The sequence below is a fragment of the Panthera uncia genome, chromosome A2, assembly GCF_023721935.1.
Source record: "Panthera uncia isolate 11264 chromosome A2, Puncia_PCG_1.0, whole genome shotgun sequence".
NCBI classification, from domain to species: Eukaryota; Metazoa; Chordata; class Mammalia; order Carnivora; family Felidae; genus Panthera; species Panthera uncia.
The window spans coordinates 652,092-667,804 of record NC_064816.1 but is presented as its reverse complement, the minus strand read 5'-3'; the positions used below and the strand labels follow the sequence as shown (position 1 = coordinate 667,804).

The following is a 15,713-nucleotide window of genomic DNA, read 5'->3' as shown; positions in this document are numbered from 1 at the left end:
GTTAAATGAAGGAAGCCAGACACAAACTTTTGAAAATAATATATTTTTAAAAATACAGACACTGGGGTGCCCAACTGGCTCAGTTGGTAGAACATGGGACCCTTGAACTCAGGTTTGAGAGTTCAAGCCCCACATTAGGTTTGGACCCTAATTAAAAACTACAACAAAAACATTAAAAGTACAGACACCAACCAGGAATAAAATAACTAAGACCCATGTATCTGCCACTGGAACAAATATATGTTAGTGTTACGTTTGCTTCATATCTTTTTAAACTGAACTAGCCAGCTGGATTTTTCCCTCCTTTCTGACTCATTTCCTCCCTCCCACCCCATAGCAAATGCTGTGACAAAAATGGGTATGTGGACACTTCTGAATTTACTCCTATGATTATGTGCATATTGAAGACACAAAATATGGTTTGGGTCCCTTTTTTATTGTAAAATACACATAACATAAAATTTAGCATTGTCACTATTTGTTTTATTTTTTTTTACGTTTATTTTTGAGAGAGAGAGAGAGAGACAGAGTGCCAGCGGGGAAGGGGCAGGGAGAGAGACAGAATCGGAAGCAGGCTGTAGGGTCCAAGCTGTCAGCACAGAGCCCCATGTAGGGCTCGAACTCACCAACCACGAGATCATGACCTGAACTGAAGTCAGACATTTAACTGAGCCACCCAGGTGCCTCTAGCATTGTCACTATTTCTAAAGTGCACAGCTCAGTGGCACCAAGCACACTCTGTCATGCAGCTGCCCCCACCATCCGTCTCCAGAACTTCCCATGTCCCCAAACTGAGACTCTGTCCCCATGAAACGTGGACTCCCCACCCCTGGCTCCCCCCATCTACTCTCTGTCTCTGTGGACGGGACTCCTCTAGGGACCCCCTGTGAGTGGGGTCGTGCAGGACGTGTCCTTCTGTGTCTGGCTTCTGTCACTGCGCACAGTGTCCTCTGGGTCCATCCACGTGGTGGCAGGCGGCAGGATGTCCTTCCGTTTTTTATTTTATTTTATTTTATTTTATTTTATTTTATTTTATTTTATTTAAAAAAGTTTTATTTAGGGGCACCTGGGTGGCTCAGTCGGTTGAGCGTCTGACTTCAGCTCAGGTCATGATCTCACAGCTTGTGAGTTCGAGCCCCACGTCGGGCTCTGTGCTGACAGCTCGGAGCCTGGAGCCTACTTCGGATTTTGTGCCTCTCTCTCTCTCTCTCTCTCTCTCTCTGCCCCAACCCACTTGCATTCTGTCTCTGTCTCTTTCAAAAGTAAATAAATATTAAAAAAAAAAATTTTTTTTAGTTTTATTTATTTTAATTTTTTAATATTTATTTTTGAGAGACGGAGACAGAGCATGAGCAGGGGAGGGGCAGAGAGAGAGGGAGACACAGAATCCCTAAGCAGACTCCAGGCTCTGAACTGTCAGCACAGAGCCCGACATGGGGCTCCAGCTCACAAATCGTGAGATCACGACCTGAGCCACAGTCGGATGCTTAACTTATGGAGCCACCCAGGCACCCCATAAAAAAAGATTTATTTAAGTAATCTCTACACCCAATGTAGGGCTTGAACTCATGACCCTGAGTTCAAGAGTCACACGCTCCTCAATCTGAGCCGACGAGGCACGCCTCCTTCCTTTTTCAGGGCTGAATCACGTTCCAGTGTGGACAGACCACATTGTGTATATCTTTCATCCACTGAGGGACATTTGGGTTGTCTCCACCTCTTAGCTATCATGAACAGTGCCGCAGTGAACATGGATATACAAATACCTGTCCGATTCCCCCCCTTTTTTTAATGCTTATTTAAAAAAACTTTTTTTTAACGTTTATTTATTTTTGAGACAGAGAGAGACAGAGCACAAACGGGGGAGGGTCAGAGAGAGAGAGGGAGACACAGAATCTGAAACGGGCTCCAGGCTCCGAGCTGTCAGCACAGAGCCCGACGCGGGGCTCCAACTGCGAAATCATGACCTGAGCTGCAGTTGTTCGCCCGGCCAACTTATCCACCCAGGCGCCCCGGGTCCCTTTTCACTCAAAAAGTATAATTTTGTATATAATACTATGCACACACACACAAATACGGTGACAGGGACATTGCCTGGTAAAGCAGCTAGGCATGGGCCAGGAATCACGGGGAGAGTCCTGTCACAGCTGCCACGTGGCTTGTAGTAATCTCATTCACATACTGCTTATTTTTTACTTCAACTTTTTATTTCATTTTTTTAATTTTAAGTAGGTTCCATGCCCAATTTGGGGCTCAAACTCACGACCGTGACATCAAGAGTTGCATGTCCCACCGACCGAGCCAGCCAGGTGCCCCACCTATCCCTTATTCTTGTTCATCCCCCACAACAGGCTGTGAGCTCCGGGAGGGGCAGGATGGGACCACCAAAGCAAGGTACTCCATGTGTGTTTGACGAATGAATTTCACTTCCCACGACCCATTCCTCTATGATGGGGCTGGTAGACTTTTTCTCTACAGAGCTAAATAGGAAATATTTTGGTTTTGTTGGCTGTAAGATCTTCATGGCGATGACTCACCTGTACTGTTACAGCCCGAAAACTCCCGAGTCCTAATTCTAACAAGTGGAGACGGCTATGTGCCAATAAGAGTATTTACCCACACGTAAATGTGAACGTCGTATGATTATCATGCGCTGTAAAATAGTCTTTTCATTTTTTTCCAGCCATTTAAAAACGTAAAAACCATTCTAAATTGTACCAAAACAACAGCAGGGGGATGCAACCTACAGGCTGATGCCAACTCTGTAACTTTTTTTTTTTTTAATTTTTTTTTTTTAACGGTTTTAATTTATTTTTGAGACAGAGAGAGACAGAGCATGAACGGGGGAGGAGCAGAGAGAGAGGGAGACACAGAATCGGAAGCAGGCTCCAGGCTCTGAGCCATCAGCCCAGAGCCCGACGCGGGGCTCGAACTCACGGACCGCGAGATCGTGACCTGAGCTGAAGTCGGACGCTCAGCCGACTGAGCCACCCAGATTGCAGATTCTTTCGTTGGTTCCAGTGAAGCATGCTGTCTGGTTGGGGAGGCTCATGTGGCCAGGGACTGAGGCCCTCCTACCAACAGCCCCAAAGGAACCGGCTGAGACCAACAGCCAATGAGCTTGGAAGTGGATCCTTCCCTGCATGAGCCTTCAGAGGAGACCCCGGAACTGGCTGGCACCTTGCCTGCGGCATTGTGAGAGGTCGTGAAACAGAGGACCCGCTGAGCAGCACCTGGAGTCCTGACCCACAGAAACGGAGATAATAAACCGTGTGGCTTGAAGTGGCTACGTTTGGGGTAATTGGTTACACAGCAATAGCTAGCAAATAGTAGCCTGCTTTCTCCTGCCTCAGGCAGGCCATCCCAGGGCATCCCTTAAGCTGGGTGACATTTAGGGGCACCTGGGCGGCTCAGTCAGCTGAGCGTCAGACTTTTTCGGGTCAGGTTATGAGTCGTGGGATCCCGCGGCACGAGCCTCTCTCCCTCCCTCTGCCTCTCTATCTCACTCACTCGCTCTCTCTCCCTGCCTCTCAAATAAAAAAGAAAACAAAACTGGGTAACTATTAGCCAGTGCCATCTGTTTACACAGGATGCACAGGGTGCCTTTGGCCCAGTGGCCGCTAGAGGCCAATCAGACCTCCGTGCAAACCGCTCCCGGCTCCGCCCACCTGTCCCGGCCCCGCCCCTCCGGCCTGCGGGCCGCCCCGCCCCCTCTGGCCTGCGGCCCCGCCCCGCCCCCGCCCCAGAAGGCCTCGCAGGGATCAGGCCCACGCGTCGCGAGCGCAGTCCAGTAGCTCGTCCCCGCCGCAGCATGAGCGTCCCCGCCGCGCCCCCCATCTTCGCCCCCGGCGAGAACTGCAGCCCCGCGTGGCAGATGGCGCCCGCGGCCTACGACGCGGCGGACATGCACCTGCAGATCCTGGGCAAGCCGGTGATGGAGCGCTGGGAGACTCCCTACATGCACGCGCTGGCGGCCGCCGCCTCCTCCAAAGGTAGCCGGGCACCCACTTGTAACCCGAGGCCGCAGGACGCTCAGATCCGGGGTCCAGCCGGTTCTCCAGCCGATGTGCATCGGAGCCTCTCCGTGTCTCTGGTTTTCCCGCCTGTAAAATGAGGCTAGCGGGGAGCAACGGGGAGGTAAAGGGGGTGCTGCAGGCACGGGCTTGCACGCAGAAGGCGCCTCCTAAGTACCAGAAACTTCCAGATGGGGAAGGGTCTGGGTCGAGGGAATGGGCCCCACCATGGCGACCTCGGGCGGAGCTCAGCCGCTGTCTTCCCGTGAAGTCGGGGACGCGGTGGGCTATCCCCCCATGAGGTCGGGGGCGGCCAAGCGAGGGGGGTGGGGGAGCGCTGCCCAGGAGTTCCCAGAAGCCCCGCCCCGGCTACAAATAGCTCTGGGAGAGCTGAGGCTGCCAAACAGCTGTCCCGGTGGCCCTGTGCCTCGATCAGAGCCTGAGGGGTGCCGAGGGTTCCCCAGGTCCCCAGGGGCCAGGCATGGGTCCTCCAGGTCCTCCAGGCCTTTGCACAAGCAGTGTCCCTGCGTGGTTGGGATGTCTCTGTCACCCGTCTCTTGTCCAATGGGGACCACCTCCTCCCCAACTGTTGCAGGCCTCAGGCCTCAAACTCACCCCCCTTCTCCTGCAGAAACTTCATTGCAGGGGGCAGGAGGGGGAGGACAGAGAAAAGTAACCGAATCAAGAGATAAGCACCACCAGGGATCAAAGTCCAGGATCTGACCTCCCCACTGGGGCTGGGCCTAAAATCTGCTGCCCACGCCTCCCTGGCTTGCCACCCTCTCTGGCCCCTGGCCAGAGCCCACGCTGTTCCCTCTCAGGGCTAGTGTGTTCTGTGTCACCCTCCGCCTCTGCCCCACTTGTGCTCTCCTGTCCTTGTGGCAAACGTTTCTCTCTGCAAAGACCCTGCCCTCGGGCCCCCTCCTCCAGGCAGCTCCCCCAGCCCCAGCCCGGCGTGTGATGCTGGGATCTTTGCCCAGGGGGCCGGGTCCTGGAGGTGGGCTTCGGCATGGCGATCGCAGCTTCCAGGGTGCAAGAGGCCCCCATCGACGAACACTGGATCATCGAGTGCAATGATGGCGTCTTCCAGCGCCTCCAGGACTGGGCCCAGCAGCAGCCACACAAGGTGCCCGCCTCTGCCTGCACGTCCCCCCTCAGCACTACCCTGTGGGGTTGAGGCCCTTTCCTGGGAGGGGCTGGGGGCCCAGGCAGTGCAAAAATGGAGGAAGTGGTCTCCCTTGGGAGCTCCTCAGCCCTCTCCCTTGCAGCGGGTGGGAAGATCCTGGACCCCTGTGACTCCCGATCTGTTTTCTGTTTCTCCCCCGCCCCAAGGTGGTTCCCTTGAAAGGCCTGTGGGAGGAGGTGGCCCCTACCCTGCCAGACGGCCACTTTGATGGTGAGGGGGCTTGGGGGCTGGGTTGGGGGGGGGAGCCCCTGCCTCGTTTTCCACCACTAGCCCCTTCCTTGGCCTGCAGAGGGACCCTCTAAGGAACACACGCTGCAATGTTTCACTTGGGGGTACAGATCCAAGAGCCAGGGCCTGGCACTCGGCAGGTGTGTGGACAACTGAGCGGGACCCCGTTCCCAGAGGAGGCAGCACACTGAGTGCTGGGTGAAGCCTCTGGGGTCTAGTCTCCCTGTGCAGACGCTGCTGGTGAGGCTGCACCCGGCCCTGACCGTGTGGCCTGTGACTTCCTATGCAGGTATCCTGTATGACACCTACCCCCTGTCCGAGGAGACCTGGCATACCCACCAGTTCGCCTTCATCAAGGTAGGACCCGCTGGGTGGGATGGTCACCCCCCGGGGCTGAGCGGGGGAGGGGGGGGCCTGCCATTCGCACACAGGACCCCTCTTGCTGTTTCTCTGACCCGCTGGGATGCAGGAGGCCGCCCTGGGTGCTCCCTCCTGATCACTGTCCCCTGCCCAGGACCATGCCTTTCGCCTGCTGAAGCCCGGGGGCATTCTCACCTACTGCAACCTCACGTCGTGGGGGGAGCTGATGAAGTCTAAGTACTCGGACGTCAGCACCATGTTCCAGGTGCGGCAGCCTGGGAGCTCCCCGTGGGTCTCTGCCCCACCCCCGAGCCAGGCGGCAGCTGGAGTAGCTTGTGACCTAGGGGGTGGTTCTTGACCTCAGGGGCCCATCTCTTGGGTGGAATGTGAGCTCCAGGAAGAAGTGTGTCAAGTCTCTCCCCAGCTGTAACACCTTCCTGGCTCCCCAGTGCCCTCGGGATACAGGCCGGCCCAGCTGGGATATAGCCCAGCCTCCCCACCCAGGCATCCCCCTCCCTCTGCCCTCCTCCACCCAGCGTGTCTTTATTGGTTTAGCCACGCCGTCTCCGGCCTCGGCTCACGTTCTCCCTGCTGCCCGAGAGGATGCGCAGTAGGCAGCGGCTGGCACCCCATGACAGCAGGAAGCTGCTGCCCGAGTCGAGACCCCTGGAGATGCCCCCCCAGACTGGGCTCCCTCCCGGGGGCCTTGGCAATTACAAACGCTGTGCCAGGAGGAGTGGGCGCCGTGGGGGTCTCGTGTGGCCTGGTGGCTCGCAGTGACCTGGCCTGTCTCTCCCGCCGCCAGGAGACACAGGTGCCAGCCCTGCTGGAAGCGGGCTTCAGGCGGGAGAACATCCACACGGAGGTGATGGAGCTGGTCCCACCGGCCGAGTGCCGCTACTACGCCTTCCCTCGCATGATCACGCCCCTGGTCACCAAGCACTGAGCCCGCCTGGGCCTCCGGCTTGACCACAGGGGGGCCGCAGTCGCATCCCCGTGCCCCACTCGGTGCCTTCGCAGCCGGGAGTGCAGGCTCTGGGCTCTCGTGGCCCTGGGTTCGAGTCCCGGCCCACACCCGCGGTGGGACGCAGGGCCAGCTTCCCTGACCTTCCCTGCAAGGGGATACCGCTACCTTCCTCTCAGGGGCACAGAGGGTAAAATAAACACTAACGCTGGGCCTGCCCAGCACAGTGCGCCTCACCCGCACTTCCGTTTCCTTCTGCCCCCCAAAACCAAGAGCAGCATGTGTTAGATGGATTTCTGGGGAGCCCCCGTGTCTCTGGGCCAGCACGTGACCCTCCTGGCGCCCAGGCCGGTGGACCGGAGTAGCCGTCAGAGCTCGAGAGCCCCTGCCTCCAGTCAGCAGCGGGGGTACGGACGGGGTGCGGAGCCGCATCGGGGCCACCGCGTCTCTGGTCCCACCGTCAGGCGGGGCCTTGAAGGAAAGCAAAGCCTGGAAGCCCAGCCTTGCTGGCGAGGACCCACACCACAGCCCGAGACGTGCCTCCCGAGGCCGGCCGCGCCCCGACTTTCCCACCCTCTGGCGCCCACGTGGCCACCCGCTGCCCTCCTCCGTGCCCCTCCACAGGCTCTCGGGCCCGTCCGCTCCCCTCCGTCGTCGGTCTCGGGGAGGCCACGCGCAGGGGCCCGGGCCGCTCCCACACCTCCCCGAGGCCCCACCGCCCACACGTGGCACGCAGAGAGGGTGGTGGCGAGGTGGGTGTAGCAGGTTTATTGGCCATGGTCAGGGCCGCCGCAGGGGCCGGGGGGCCGGCACTACCTGCGGTACCAGACGCGGAGCCTCTTCTCCCGCTTGATCTTCTTCTGCAGCTGCAGGATGCCGTAGAGCAGGGCCTCAGCCGTGGGCGGGCAGCCTGCGTGGGGGGGTGTGCCTCAGTTTCCCTGTGGCAGGGAGGGGGGCCCCCTGGCCCTAGGCTATCCCGGACCAGCGACTGCATTGTAGACCCCGTGCCCATCCTCCCTGCCGGGGCCGCTGACCCTCGTTTTCTACCGCCGCTCGGCAGAGGGTGCCTGAGCCAGGATGCAAGTCAAAGGGCCTCGCCGAGGGCTGCAGAGCCGGGTCCAGGCGAAGGGTGAGGCGGGGCCCCCGCTCCAGTACCGGCTTTCGTCGGTACTGCCTGGGCGGCGGGTCTGGCCCATCACGGGGCAGGAGCCAGCAAGATGGGCGGTGCCCGGATCCTGACCCTGGCCTCCAAGCCCTGGCCAGTGGGGAGGCCGGGGCCACCCCTCCTGGGCCAAGCCGCCCTGCCCGCTATTGCCACGACCCGGCTCAGAGACCCCTGGCGGGACACGTGCGGCCTGCCTCCTGACCCTGGGTCACACTCACCTGGTGGCGGGCCCTTCAAAGAGTGGGCGGGGGCGGGCAGGGAGGCCCATATGGTCCACAGACCGACGGGCAGCCCTGGAGAAATGCTCCCCTATAGTCCCTGTCCCCAGCAGGGGAACTGACCGGGGCCTGGCCCCTGGCCCGCAGGGGGGTCCTACGTGCCCTCCCTACCAGACCGGCTCCGTCCCCCCGGCCTGGGGGCTGCCCGGGGCCCGGCGTGGAGATCCGCAGAATGCGAAACGAATCAACACCATGTCACGGTGAACTCGACTCCAACGTCAAAACCCCTTCCTCTGCCTCGTGAGATGCCAGGCGGGACTTCGGCTTCTCGGGGGACGTGGAATTGCGGCCTTGAGCACCCCTGCTCTGCGGACACTCGGGCCGGGTGTTCGGTGCCGGCACTGAGCCCGTCCGCAGGCTATGCACCGACCCCTGACCTCCAACCACCGGCGGGGAGGATGCCTGGGGCCCACGGGTGGCCAGGTAACACACAGGACGCCAGTGACTGTGCACCTGAGACAAACAGTCAGTGCTTCTCCAGTGTCCGTGTACCACACGCGTCATAGGAGACGTACTTACTGACGCCAAGAAAACTATTACTCGTTTCCCGACAGATATCAAGGTGGGGGGGGGGGGCCCTGGATTTTTATTTCCTGAGTCTGGCCACCCCGGCAATCTGGGGCCAGGGGAGTCTCGCTCTCCTTGGCGAGAATGAGAACCGTGCACACGGTTCCCTTATTTTTGGCTGTTTTTCTGGTCTCGTACATGAAATGTAGTTTAAAGCTGGCAGGTGCCTGCAGCACCCCCCCCGCCGGCTCAGGCCAGGCTTCGGCAGCAGCCTGCTCCAACATCTGGATACAAGCCAAGACTCTTCGGGTGGGGAGACCTTCGAGGGGCAGGGGAGGGGGAGGCCGGGGATTCACCCTTCTGCCTGTACCAAAATCTGACCCCCCTTTTGATGGGGGGAGCCCACTGTCTCTGGAGTGCAGGCGCCCCATGGAGCGTGAGGGTGTGGGCAGGGCTCTGCCGCGGGGGCCGCGGGGGCCTACCTGGGACGTAGATGTCCACGGGCACGATGCGGTCACAGCCCCTCACGACGGAGTACGAGTAGTGGTAGTAGCCGCCTCCGTTGGCACAGCTGCAGGGGGGGCACGTGAGGGCCACGCTGGCCACCCCGGCCTGCCCTCCCTACCCGCCCCCCCCAATCACGGCGGCCTTCCAGGGCACACAGGCGTCAGGAGCGGGCAGGAGTGCGGGGTGGAGGCATAGGAAACAGAATGGCCACCTGACGCCTCCTGCGGGATCAGGCAGAGCAGAAGCAAACGGGCGGACCCCAAACACGCGCCGCTCTGGGAGGGGACCAGACACGAGAGGCCACACGGGGTGTGAGTCCGCGTGTGTGAAACGTCCAGAACGGGCTCATCGGGGACAGGAAGGGGGGCTCGTGGGGGCCGGGGAGGGGGACAGGGTTTCCTTCTGGGCCGATCAAATGTTCTGGGGTTAGAGAGAATCACGGACCCGCGCACGGTAACAGGATGAACTTAAGGCGGCTCGATGCAAGAGCTGAGTGACGCGACCGCCCGACGCAGGGAAGGCGGTCCGTGGGCGGCACGCGGAGAGGCGAGGAGACGGAGCGCGCACGGGGCAGGCCGAGGCAGGCACAGACAGAACGGGAGCGACTGCGCGGACGGGAGGGACGTTGTGGGGCGGGCAGCGGGCGCAGACCCCGGGGCTCCAGGACCGCGACGGCGGGTAGCGGGCACAGAGCGGCGGGACGCGCGCCCGGCGCTCACCTGCCCATGGACACGACGTAGCGAGGCTCCGGCATCTGGTCGTAGACCTGGAGGAGACGGCGGGGTGTGGGTGCGGCTCGGGCCGGGGCGGGGGGGCGGGCCGCGGGGCCAGGCCTACCTTGCGCAGGGCCGGGGCCATCTTGTTGGTGAGCGTGCCGGCCACGATCATGACGTCCGCCTGGCGCGGGCTGGCGCGGAAGACCACGCCGAAGCGGTCCATGTCGTAGCGGGGCGCCGCCATGTGCATCATCTCCACGGCGCAGCAGGCCAGGCCGAAGGTCATGGGCCACAGGGAACTCTGCCGGGGGCCGGCGCGGTCAGCCCGGGAAGGGCGCGGCACGGCACGCCAGCCACGCCGCCCCCCTGCCCTCCACCACGTGACCTCTGGTGCCGGTCACTGGCCCAGTGTGCCCTCCAGGAAGGTGAAGTGAGCCCCCCCAGGGCGGGGGGGGGGGGGGGGGGCAGCGCTTCCTCTGTCTGCCCAGTCGGGGACCGGGACGTGGCCCCCACTGCCCGCTCCATGCTAATACAGGTGGCAGGGCTTAGGCCACACAGCAGGCCGACCCTGACAGCATCGCGGGGTTCCACCGCCACGAGCAATGCCGCGCGGGGCACCTCCGTGCTGTGGCTGCAGGCCCTGGCAGAATGTTCGCCGTGGCCCCACTCTTACACACAGACAGAAACAGCGGGGGACTCTTAACGGTGGCCTGCCCCTGGACACCCCCGGCACACCAAGAGGAGCTACTGTCCTGCGAAACAGGTGGTCAGTGGGCGGCGCAGACGTGCACGATTCGAGGGAGGGGACCCAACACGAACTGCTCTGTGGTCAGTCCTGGGGGCGGGGGAGGGTGTTCAGGCTTTTCCCAGGAAGGAGCCCCTGTTCTTGGCCTGCACAACGTTCCCAATTACAAAAATCACTCCTACATTAGAAGAGAAAAGAGGGAGGGTGGGGCGCCTGGGCAGCTAAGTCAGCCAAGAGTCCAACTCTCGCCTTCGGCTCAGGTCACGATCTCAGTTTGTGAGTTCAAGCCCCGTGCCAGGCTCTGCGCTGACAAGGCGGGTCCTGCTTGGGGTTCTCACTCTCTGCCCCTCCTCCACTCGGTCTCCCTCTGCCTCTCTCAAGATAAATAAGCTTTAAAGAAAAATTAAAAAAAAAAAAAGAAGAAGAACGAACAGAAACAGAAAAACTACAGAGGGCAGGCAGGCCATCCTCTCTGGGGGCCAAGGGAGGGACCAGGAAGCAGGGCAGGGGCACCGAGAGGACATCGGGGCCAGGAGCAGCCAGGGGCAGGTGCGCACGTGTGCACACACACGCGGCAGGAGGCCCGAGGGACGGAGGAGGGGGCGGGGGCTCACCCGGCGGGCCCAGTTGATGAGGTCGTCCAGCTTGGCCACCACATACTCGCCCCGGCTGCTGGGAAGCGTGGTGGGTTTGGGGACCACGGCTCCAGCCTTGGACACAGCGGGCTGGGTGCTGGACACAGAACACAGAGTGCAGGGGAGGGAGGGGATGTCAGCCAGGCGGGCATCCAGACAGCCTGCAGCCCAGAGCAGCCTCTCAGAGGGCAGCACCAAGCTGGCCCCCAGCATCCGGGCAGCCAGGCCGGGGGCAGGACGTGCCTGGCGAGCGAAGGAATGAAATGAAGGGCCCTTCTTGTCTGGGGACGTGCGGCCGGAGTCTCAGGCGCGCCCTGAGGGCGGGGACCGTGCTGTATCACCCTCCTGGGCGGAGGGAGGGGCTGGAGTCACCATGGGCAGCTGCCGTGCCAAGGGGAGGCTTTCGGGTGTGTGCAGGTGCCCAGGAAGGCTGGCCTCACCTGCTGGGGCTGTCAGCGGCCACGCTCGAATGGACACTTCGACCCTGCAGAGCCACGCCCACACCGGAGCTGCGGGGAGAGGGGGTGCACGTGAAGAGGAGCCTGGGGTGCCCCGTGACGCTGTCACAGGGGCCATACTAAGGGGGAACCTTCACCCGGGGCCAAATCTGGCCCTCTGCCTGTTTTTGTAAATAAAGTTTTATTGACTGGCCACCACATCCACCCATTCCTGCTTTTTGGCAGCCCTTTTCACAAAGGCCGAGCTGAGTGGTCTCCACAGAGACAACCTGGCCCTTCGTGGAAAAAGTCTGCTGAGCCCTGGGCTACAAAGTATCTGGTTTTCGTCTTATAATTCTCTCATTTTCCCCTTTACTTCACGCTGAGTGTGTATTTTATCCCCAGGAAAACGTCCTTATCAAAACAGGGCAAACTCAGCCCAAATCCGTGTGCTTCTCAAAGCCTCCCAGCTCCCTCCATTAGGAAGAGCCTCTCCTTAGACTGGCCACGTCCTGGGTCCCATGGCACTGGAGGTTTGACTTCCGGGCTCCGTCCACCAAGAGGGCACGGTGGCCACCTGCCTCCCTGTCCTAAGGAGGCCTACCCGAGGCTGCGATCTGAGCAGATGCGCCAGACGCCTTCCTGCAACAGGCAACAAGCGAGTGGTGACGGAACCCAGGCAGGCAGGTGCGGGTCTGAGTGACGGCTCTGCCGCCACGTGGACGGTCCCCACTAAGGGGCCTGAACCCCACCTGCCGCGGGACACCGTCAGCCCCAGCGCTGCCCGGCTCGCTGTGTGACCTTCAGCAGCTGGGCCCCCTGCCTGATGCTGCTGAAGGGCCGTCCCAGCTCCGAGGTGCTCTGACCCACCCCCTGCCCCTCCCCTGGCCCCACTGAACCCTCCGTGTCAGGGCCTTGAGGTGGGGGAGGGACACACAGACACTCACCGCAGAGCAAGGATCTGGCGGAGCAGGCCGGGAGCTGCAGAGAGAACCATGCGGTGGAGGCGATGAGCCCAGGCAGCAACACTGGCAGTAAACCCGGGACCTAGATGGGCCTGCAGGGTCCGGCCTCCAGGAGCTTCCCCACAAGTTCCCCCCGCCTGGCGTTTCCTTCCTCTTACCCTTGGTCTATCTAAATTCCACTTAACAAACCCTTGCGAAGAGAGGTCGTTCAGAATATGAGCCACACGGTGTCACTGCCCTGCTCGATACCCCAAGCCCTGAACGAAAAGCCAAACCACACCAGGACCATCCTCCCTTTCCTCAAGCACGTCAGTGTCCCTCCTGCCCCAGGGCCTTTGCACTTGTGGCTCCCGCCGCCTGGAGCACCCTGCCCCACACGTGCACTTGGCCAGCGCTTCCCACGGGCAGGCTTCAGGTCTACACCAGCCCCCCAGACTCCCTAGAGCCTGTCACCCTGTTGCGTCTCCATGTATGTGTTGTGCGGTGCCTGTCTCTCCCGAGATGCGGCTTCCCTGGGGTCCTGTGACTTGGTGCCCCACAAGTGTGCGCGAGTAAACAAATCCGCAGACACCAGTGAGGCTCCGGGCCCCGGGCCGGGGCTCTGAGGTTTCGGAGGCTGGGCCTGAAGACCAAGCCAACCGCCGGGGCTCGCCGACGGGCCGCCTCTCTCTGCGCCTCGGTTTCCTCAGTTGGAGACTGAGGGCTCTGGATAAGCTCACAGCGCAGTAAACGCCCTTCCCCCCTCAGGCGCCGCCAGATCTCGCCGTTCGGCCCTTGGACCACGAACGCACCACCCGGGTTTCGAAACAGAGTCCTGACTCTGTGTCTCCGCGCAACCGCCTTCCTTCGCGCTAGGACTTCTGTCCTGTGCTTTCAACCCCTAATCCGGGGACGGGGGTCTCTGCAGCGGGACGGGCTGGACACCGATCCCCGCCCGGCCGGACCGCGTGCCTGTTTCCTCGCCGTCCCCGCGCCGCTCCCCTCCCGGGACCCGGAGGGGCAGCCCCGCGACCCCGCGACCCCCGACGCTCTCACCCGCCAGCGCCGCCATGTTGGCCTCGGCCTTCAAACAACCCCTGCGGTCCGTCCGCCTTAGCGCTCCGGGTCTCCGGGGCCGTCTCCCAAAGCGGCTCGGCCGGGCCGCGGAAGCGAGGAGCCGGGCCTGGGACGTTCCGCCCGCGCGGACTTCCTCCTGACGCGTGCCGCCAGACACCCCACGCGGGACGGGCTGACGCGCGGGGTGGGGGGGGGGGGTGGCGCGCGGCGCGAGGAGCGTCCCGGCAAAAGCAGGGGCGTCGCTCGCCGTCTCCTTACCTCAGGAACAAAAGTCCAAAAGTGCGTCCCTGGGTGGGCTCGAACCACCAACCTTTCGGTTAACAGCCGAACGCGCTAACCGATTGCGCCACAGAGACGGCGCTGCCGCCCGGCGCCCCGCGAGGCTTTATGAGGCGCGCGCGGCCGGGACGCAAGGCGCCGGCCGAAGCGGCGCGCGGGCGGCGCGGTGCGGCGCGGCGCGGGGGAGGACTCCGGGTGAGAGCGGCCCCTGCCGCCCCGCCGAAATAGCTCAGTTGGGAGAGCGTTAGACTGAAGATCTAAAGGTCCCTGGTTCGATCCCGGGTTTCGGCAGCCGTTTTGACGGCCCTGCAGAGAGGGAAGCCCCCTCTGCTTGGCGGGCGGGGAGCTGCTTCCGCCCACCACCACCACCACCACCACCCCCATGTCACCCCGGGCCAGCGTGGGTGGGACACAACCCAAAACGGGACCCTCCCAACCCTTGCCCCACCCCCCGGACCGTGATTCCAGCCCATTCGCTCAAAACCCACCAGAGTTCGCAAAGACACTTGCCGCTTGCGTGTCACTTAATTCTTAAGATCCTTCTGCTGGACTTTCCACTTGGGGACGCAGGCTCACACCTGCAAGCGCAGGTGAGCAGCACAGGGGAGCAGCACGCTGGCCTCCAGGCAGGACAAGTCGGTCGGGTCCTGGAGCCCCCGCTGGGGCCGGTCAGGAGTGCCGGGCACAGCCGGCAGGTCTGGCTCCAACGAGGAGCTCCAGGCCCCTTCCCATTTCCTTCCCACTACCCACTAGCCTGGGGAGCTGGATTTCTTTTTAAATTTAAATAAACTTTGCATTTCAGAATAATTTTAGGCACGGAAGTCTCCAACACAGAGTTCCCACGTACCCAACACCCAGTCCCCTGTCAGCACCTGCGGCAATTCATGAGCCAAAGTGAACACAGGTAGTATTAATGGAAGTCTGGGCCTCATTCAAGTTTCATTTTCCTGGAACGTCCTTGCCCCGCGAGCGAGGAGAGCAAGGGAGGAGAGCGAGCCACCCGGAGCGGAGCCCCAGCCCATCTGACGGCTACCCCATGAGACGCCAGGGTCATGGCCAGCCTGCTCTTGGGTTTCCAATCCACCACTAGGTCCTGGGGTACTCCGTTATTCAAGAGAGGGCACCCGCAGGGGCAGAGGGCATGCGAGGCTGGTCGATGGAGGGGGAGGGGAGGTGCCCCCCCCCCCCGAGCCTGATGGAGAACCCCCCCCACAAGGGCAGGCCGGCAGGGGGAGCAGAACCTGGAGCCAGCAGGGAACTGTGAATTGGGGATCGGGGGACCCGGGACGGTGGGGGATGGGCAGTTTCTGGAGCAGACGTTCAGATTCTTACCCCGTACACGGCACATGACTTTTGTTTCTTGTAAAGTTTATTTGTTTTGAGAGAGAGTGGGGGAGGGACAGAGACAGAAGACAGAGGATTCCAAGCAGGCTCCATGCTGTCACCTCAGAGCCCCACGCAGGGCTCGAATCAATACGAACCTTGGGACCGGGCCTAAGCCAAAATCAAGGGTCAGGTGCTTAACTGACTGAGCCATCCAGGCGCCCTGCTTTTAAGATTTCACTTTTAAGTAACCTCCAGTGGGCCCGATGGGGGGCTCTAACCTACCAAGAGTCAAGGCACCACCTGAGCCAGCAAGGTATCCCCACCCCCACCCCCCAGCACCGAAATA

General features: G+C 61.4%; 2 protein-coding genes and 2 non-coding genes across 6 annotated transcripts; 2 read left to right on the top strand and 2 right to left on the bottom strand.

Moving 5' to 3' along the window:
* The first annotated feature begins 3,739 nt into the window (after positions 1-3,739).
* Positions 3,740-6,980, top strand: GAMT (guanidinoacetate N-methyltransferase). Its single transcript, XM_049639514.1, has 6 exons — positions 3,740-3,992; positions 4,994-5,139; positions 5,346-5,409; positions 5,717-5,784; positions 5,942-6,052; positions 6,593-6,980. The coding sequence occupies exons 1-6, from the start codon at positions 3,812-3,814 to the stop codon at positions 6,731-6,733; spliced, it is 711 nt and encodes a 236-aa protein (XP_049495471.1). The 5' UTR covers positions 3,740-3,811; the 3' UTR covers positions 6,734-6,980.
* A 524-nt stretch (positions 6,981-7,504) lies between these two features.
* NDUFS7 (NADH:ubiquinone oxidoreductase core subunit S7) lies at positions 7,505-13,800 on the bottom strand. Of its 3 annotated transcripts, XM_049639512.1 has the most exons (8): positions 13,742-13,800; positions 12,689-12,722; positions 11,745-11,813; positions 11,284-11,401; positions 10,046-10,225; positions 9,928-9,974; positions 9,184-9,272; positions 7,505-7,661 (listed from the first exon to the last, which is right to left on the bottom strand). In XM_049639512.1, the coding sequence occupies exons 1-8, from the start codon at positions 13,755-13,757 to the stop codon at positions 7,564-7,566; spliced, it is 651 nt and encodes a 216-aa protein (XP_049495469.1). In that variant the 5' UTR covers positions 13,758-13,800; the 3' UTR covers positions 7,505-7,563. The 3 variants fall into 3 exon arrangements, with proteins under 3 accessions (XP_049495469.1, XP_049495470.1, XP_049495467.1); XM_049639513.1 differs by lacking the exon at positions 13,742-13,800 and having other exon boundaries at positions 12,689-12,753; XM_049639510.1 differs by lacking the exon at positions 13,742-13,800 and having other exon boundaries at positions 7,574-9,020; positions 12,689-12,753.
* A 244-nt stretch (positions 13,801-14,044) lies between these two features.
* Positions 14,045-14,118, bottom strand: TRNAN-GUU (transfer RNA asparagine (anticodon GUU)). The gene has a single exon. It is a non-coding gene; the product is annotated as a tRNA-Asn (tRNA).
* A 141-nt stretch (positions 14,119-14,259) lies between these two features.
* TRNAF-GAA (transfer RNA phenylalanine (anticodon GAA)) lies at positions 14,260-14,332 on the top strand. Its single transcript has one exon. It is a non-coding gene; the product is annotated as a tRNA-Phe (tRNA).
* The last annotated feature ends 1,381 nt before the right edge of the window (positions 14,333-15,713 follow it).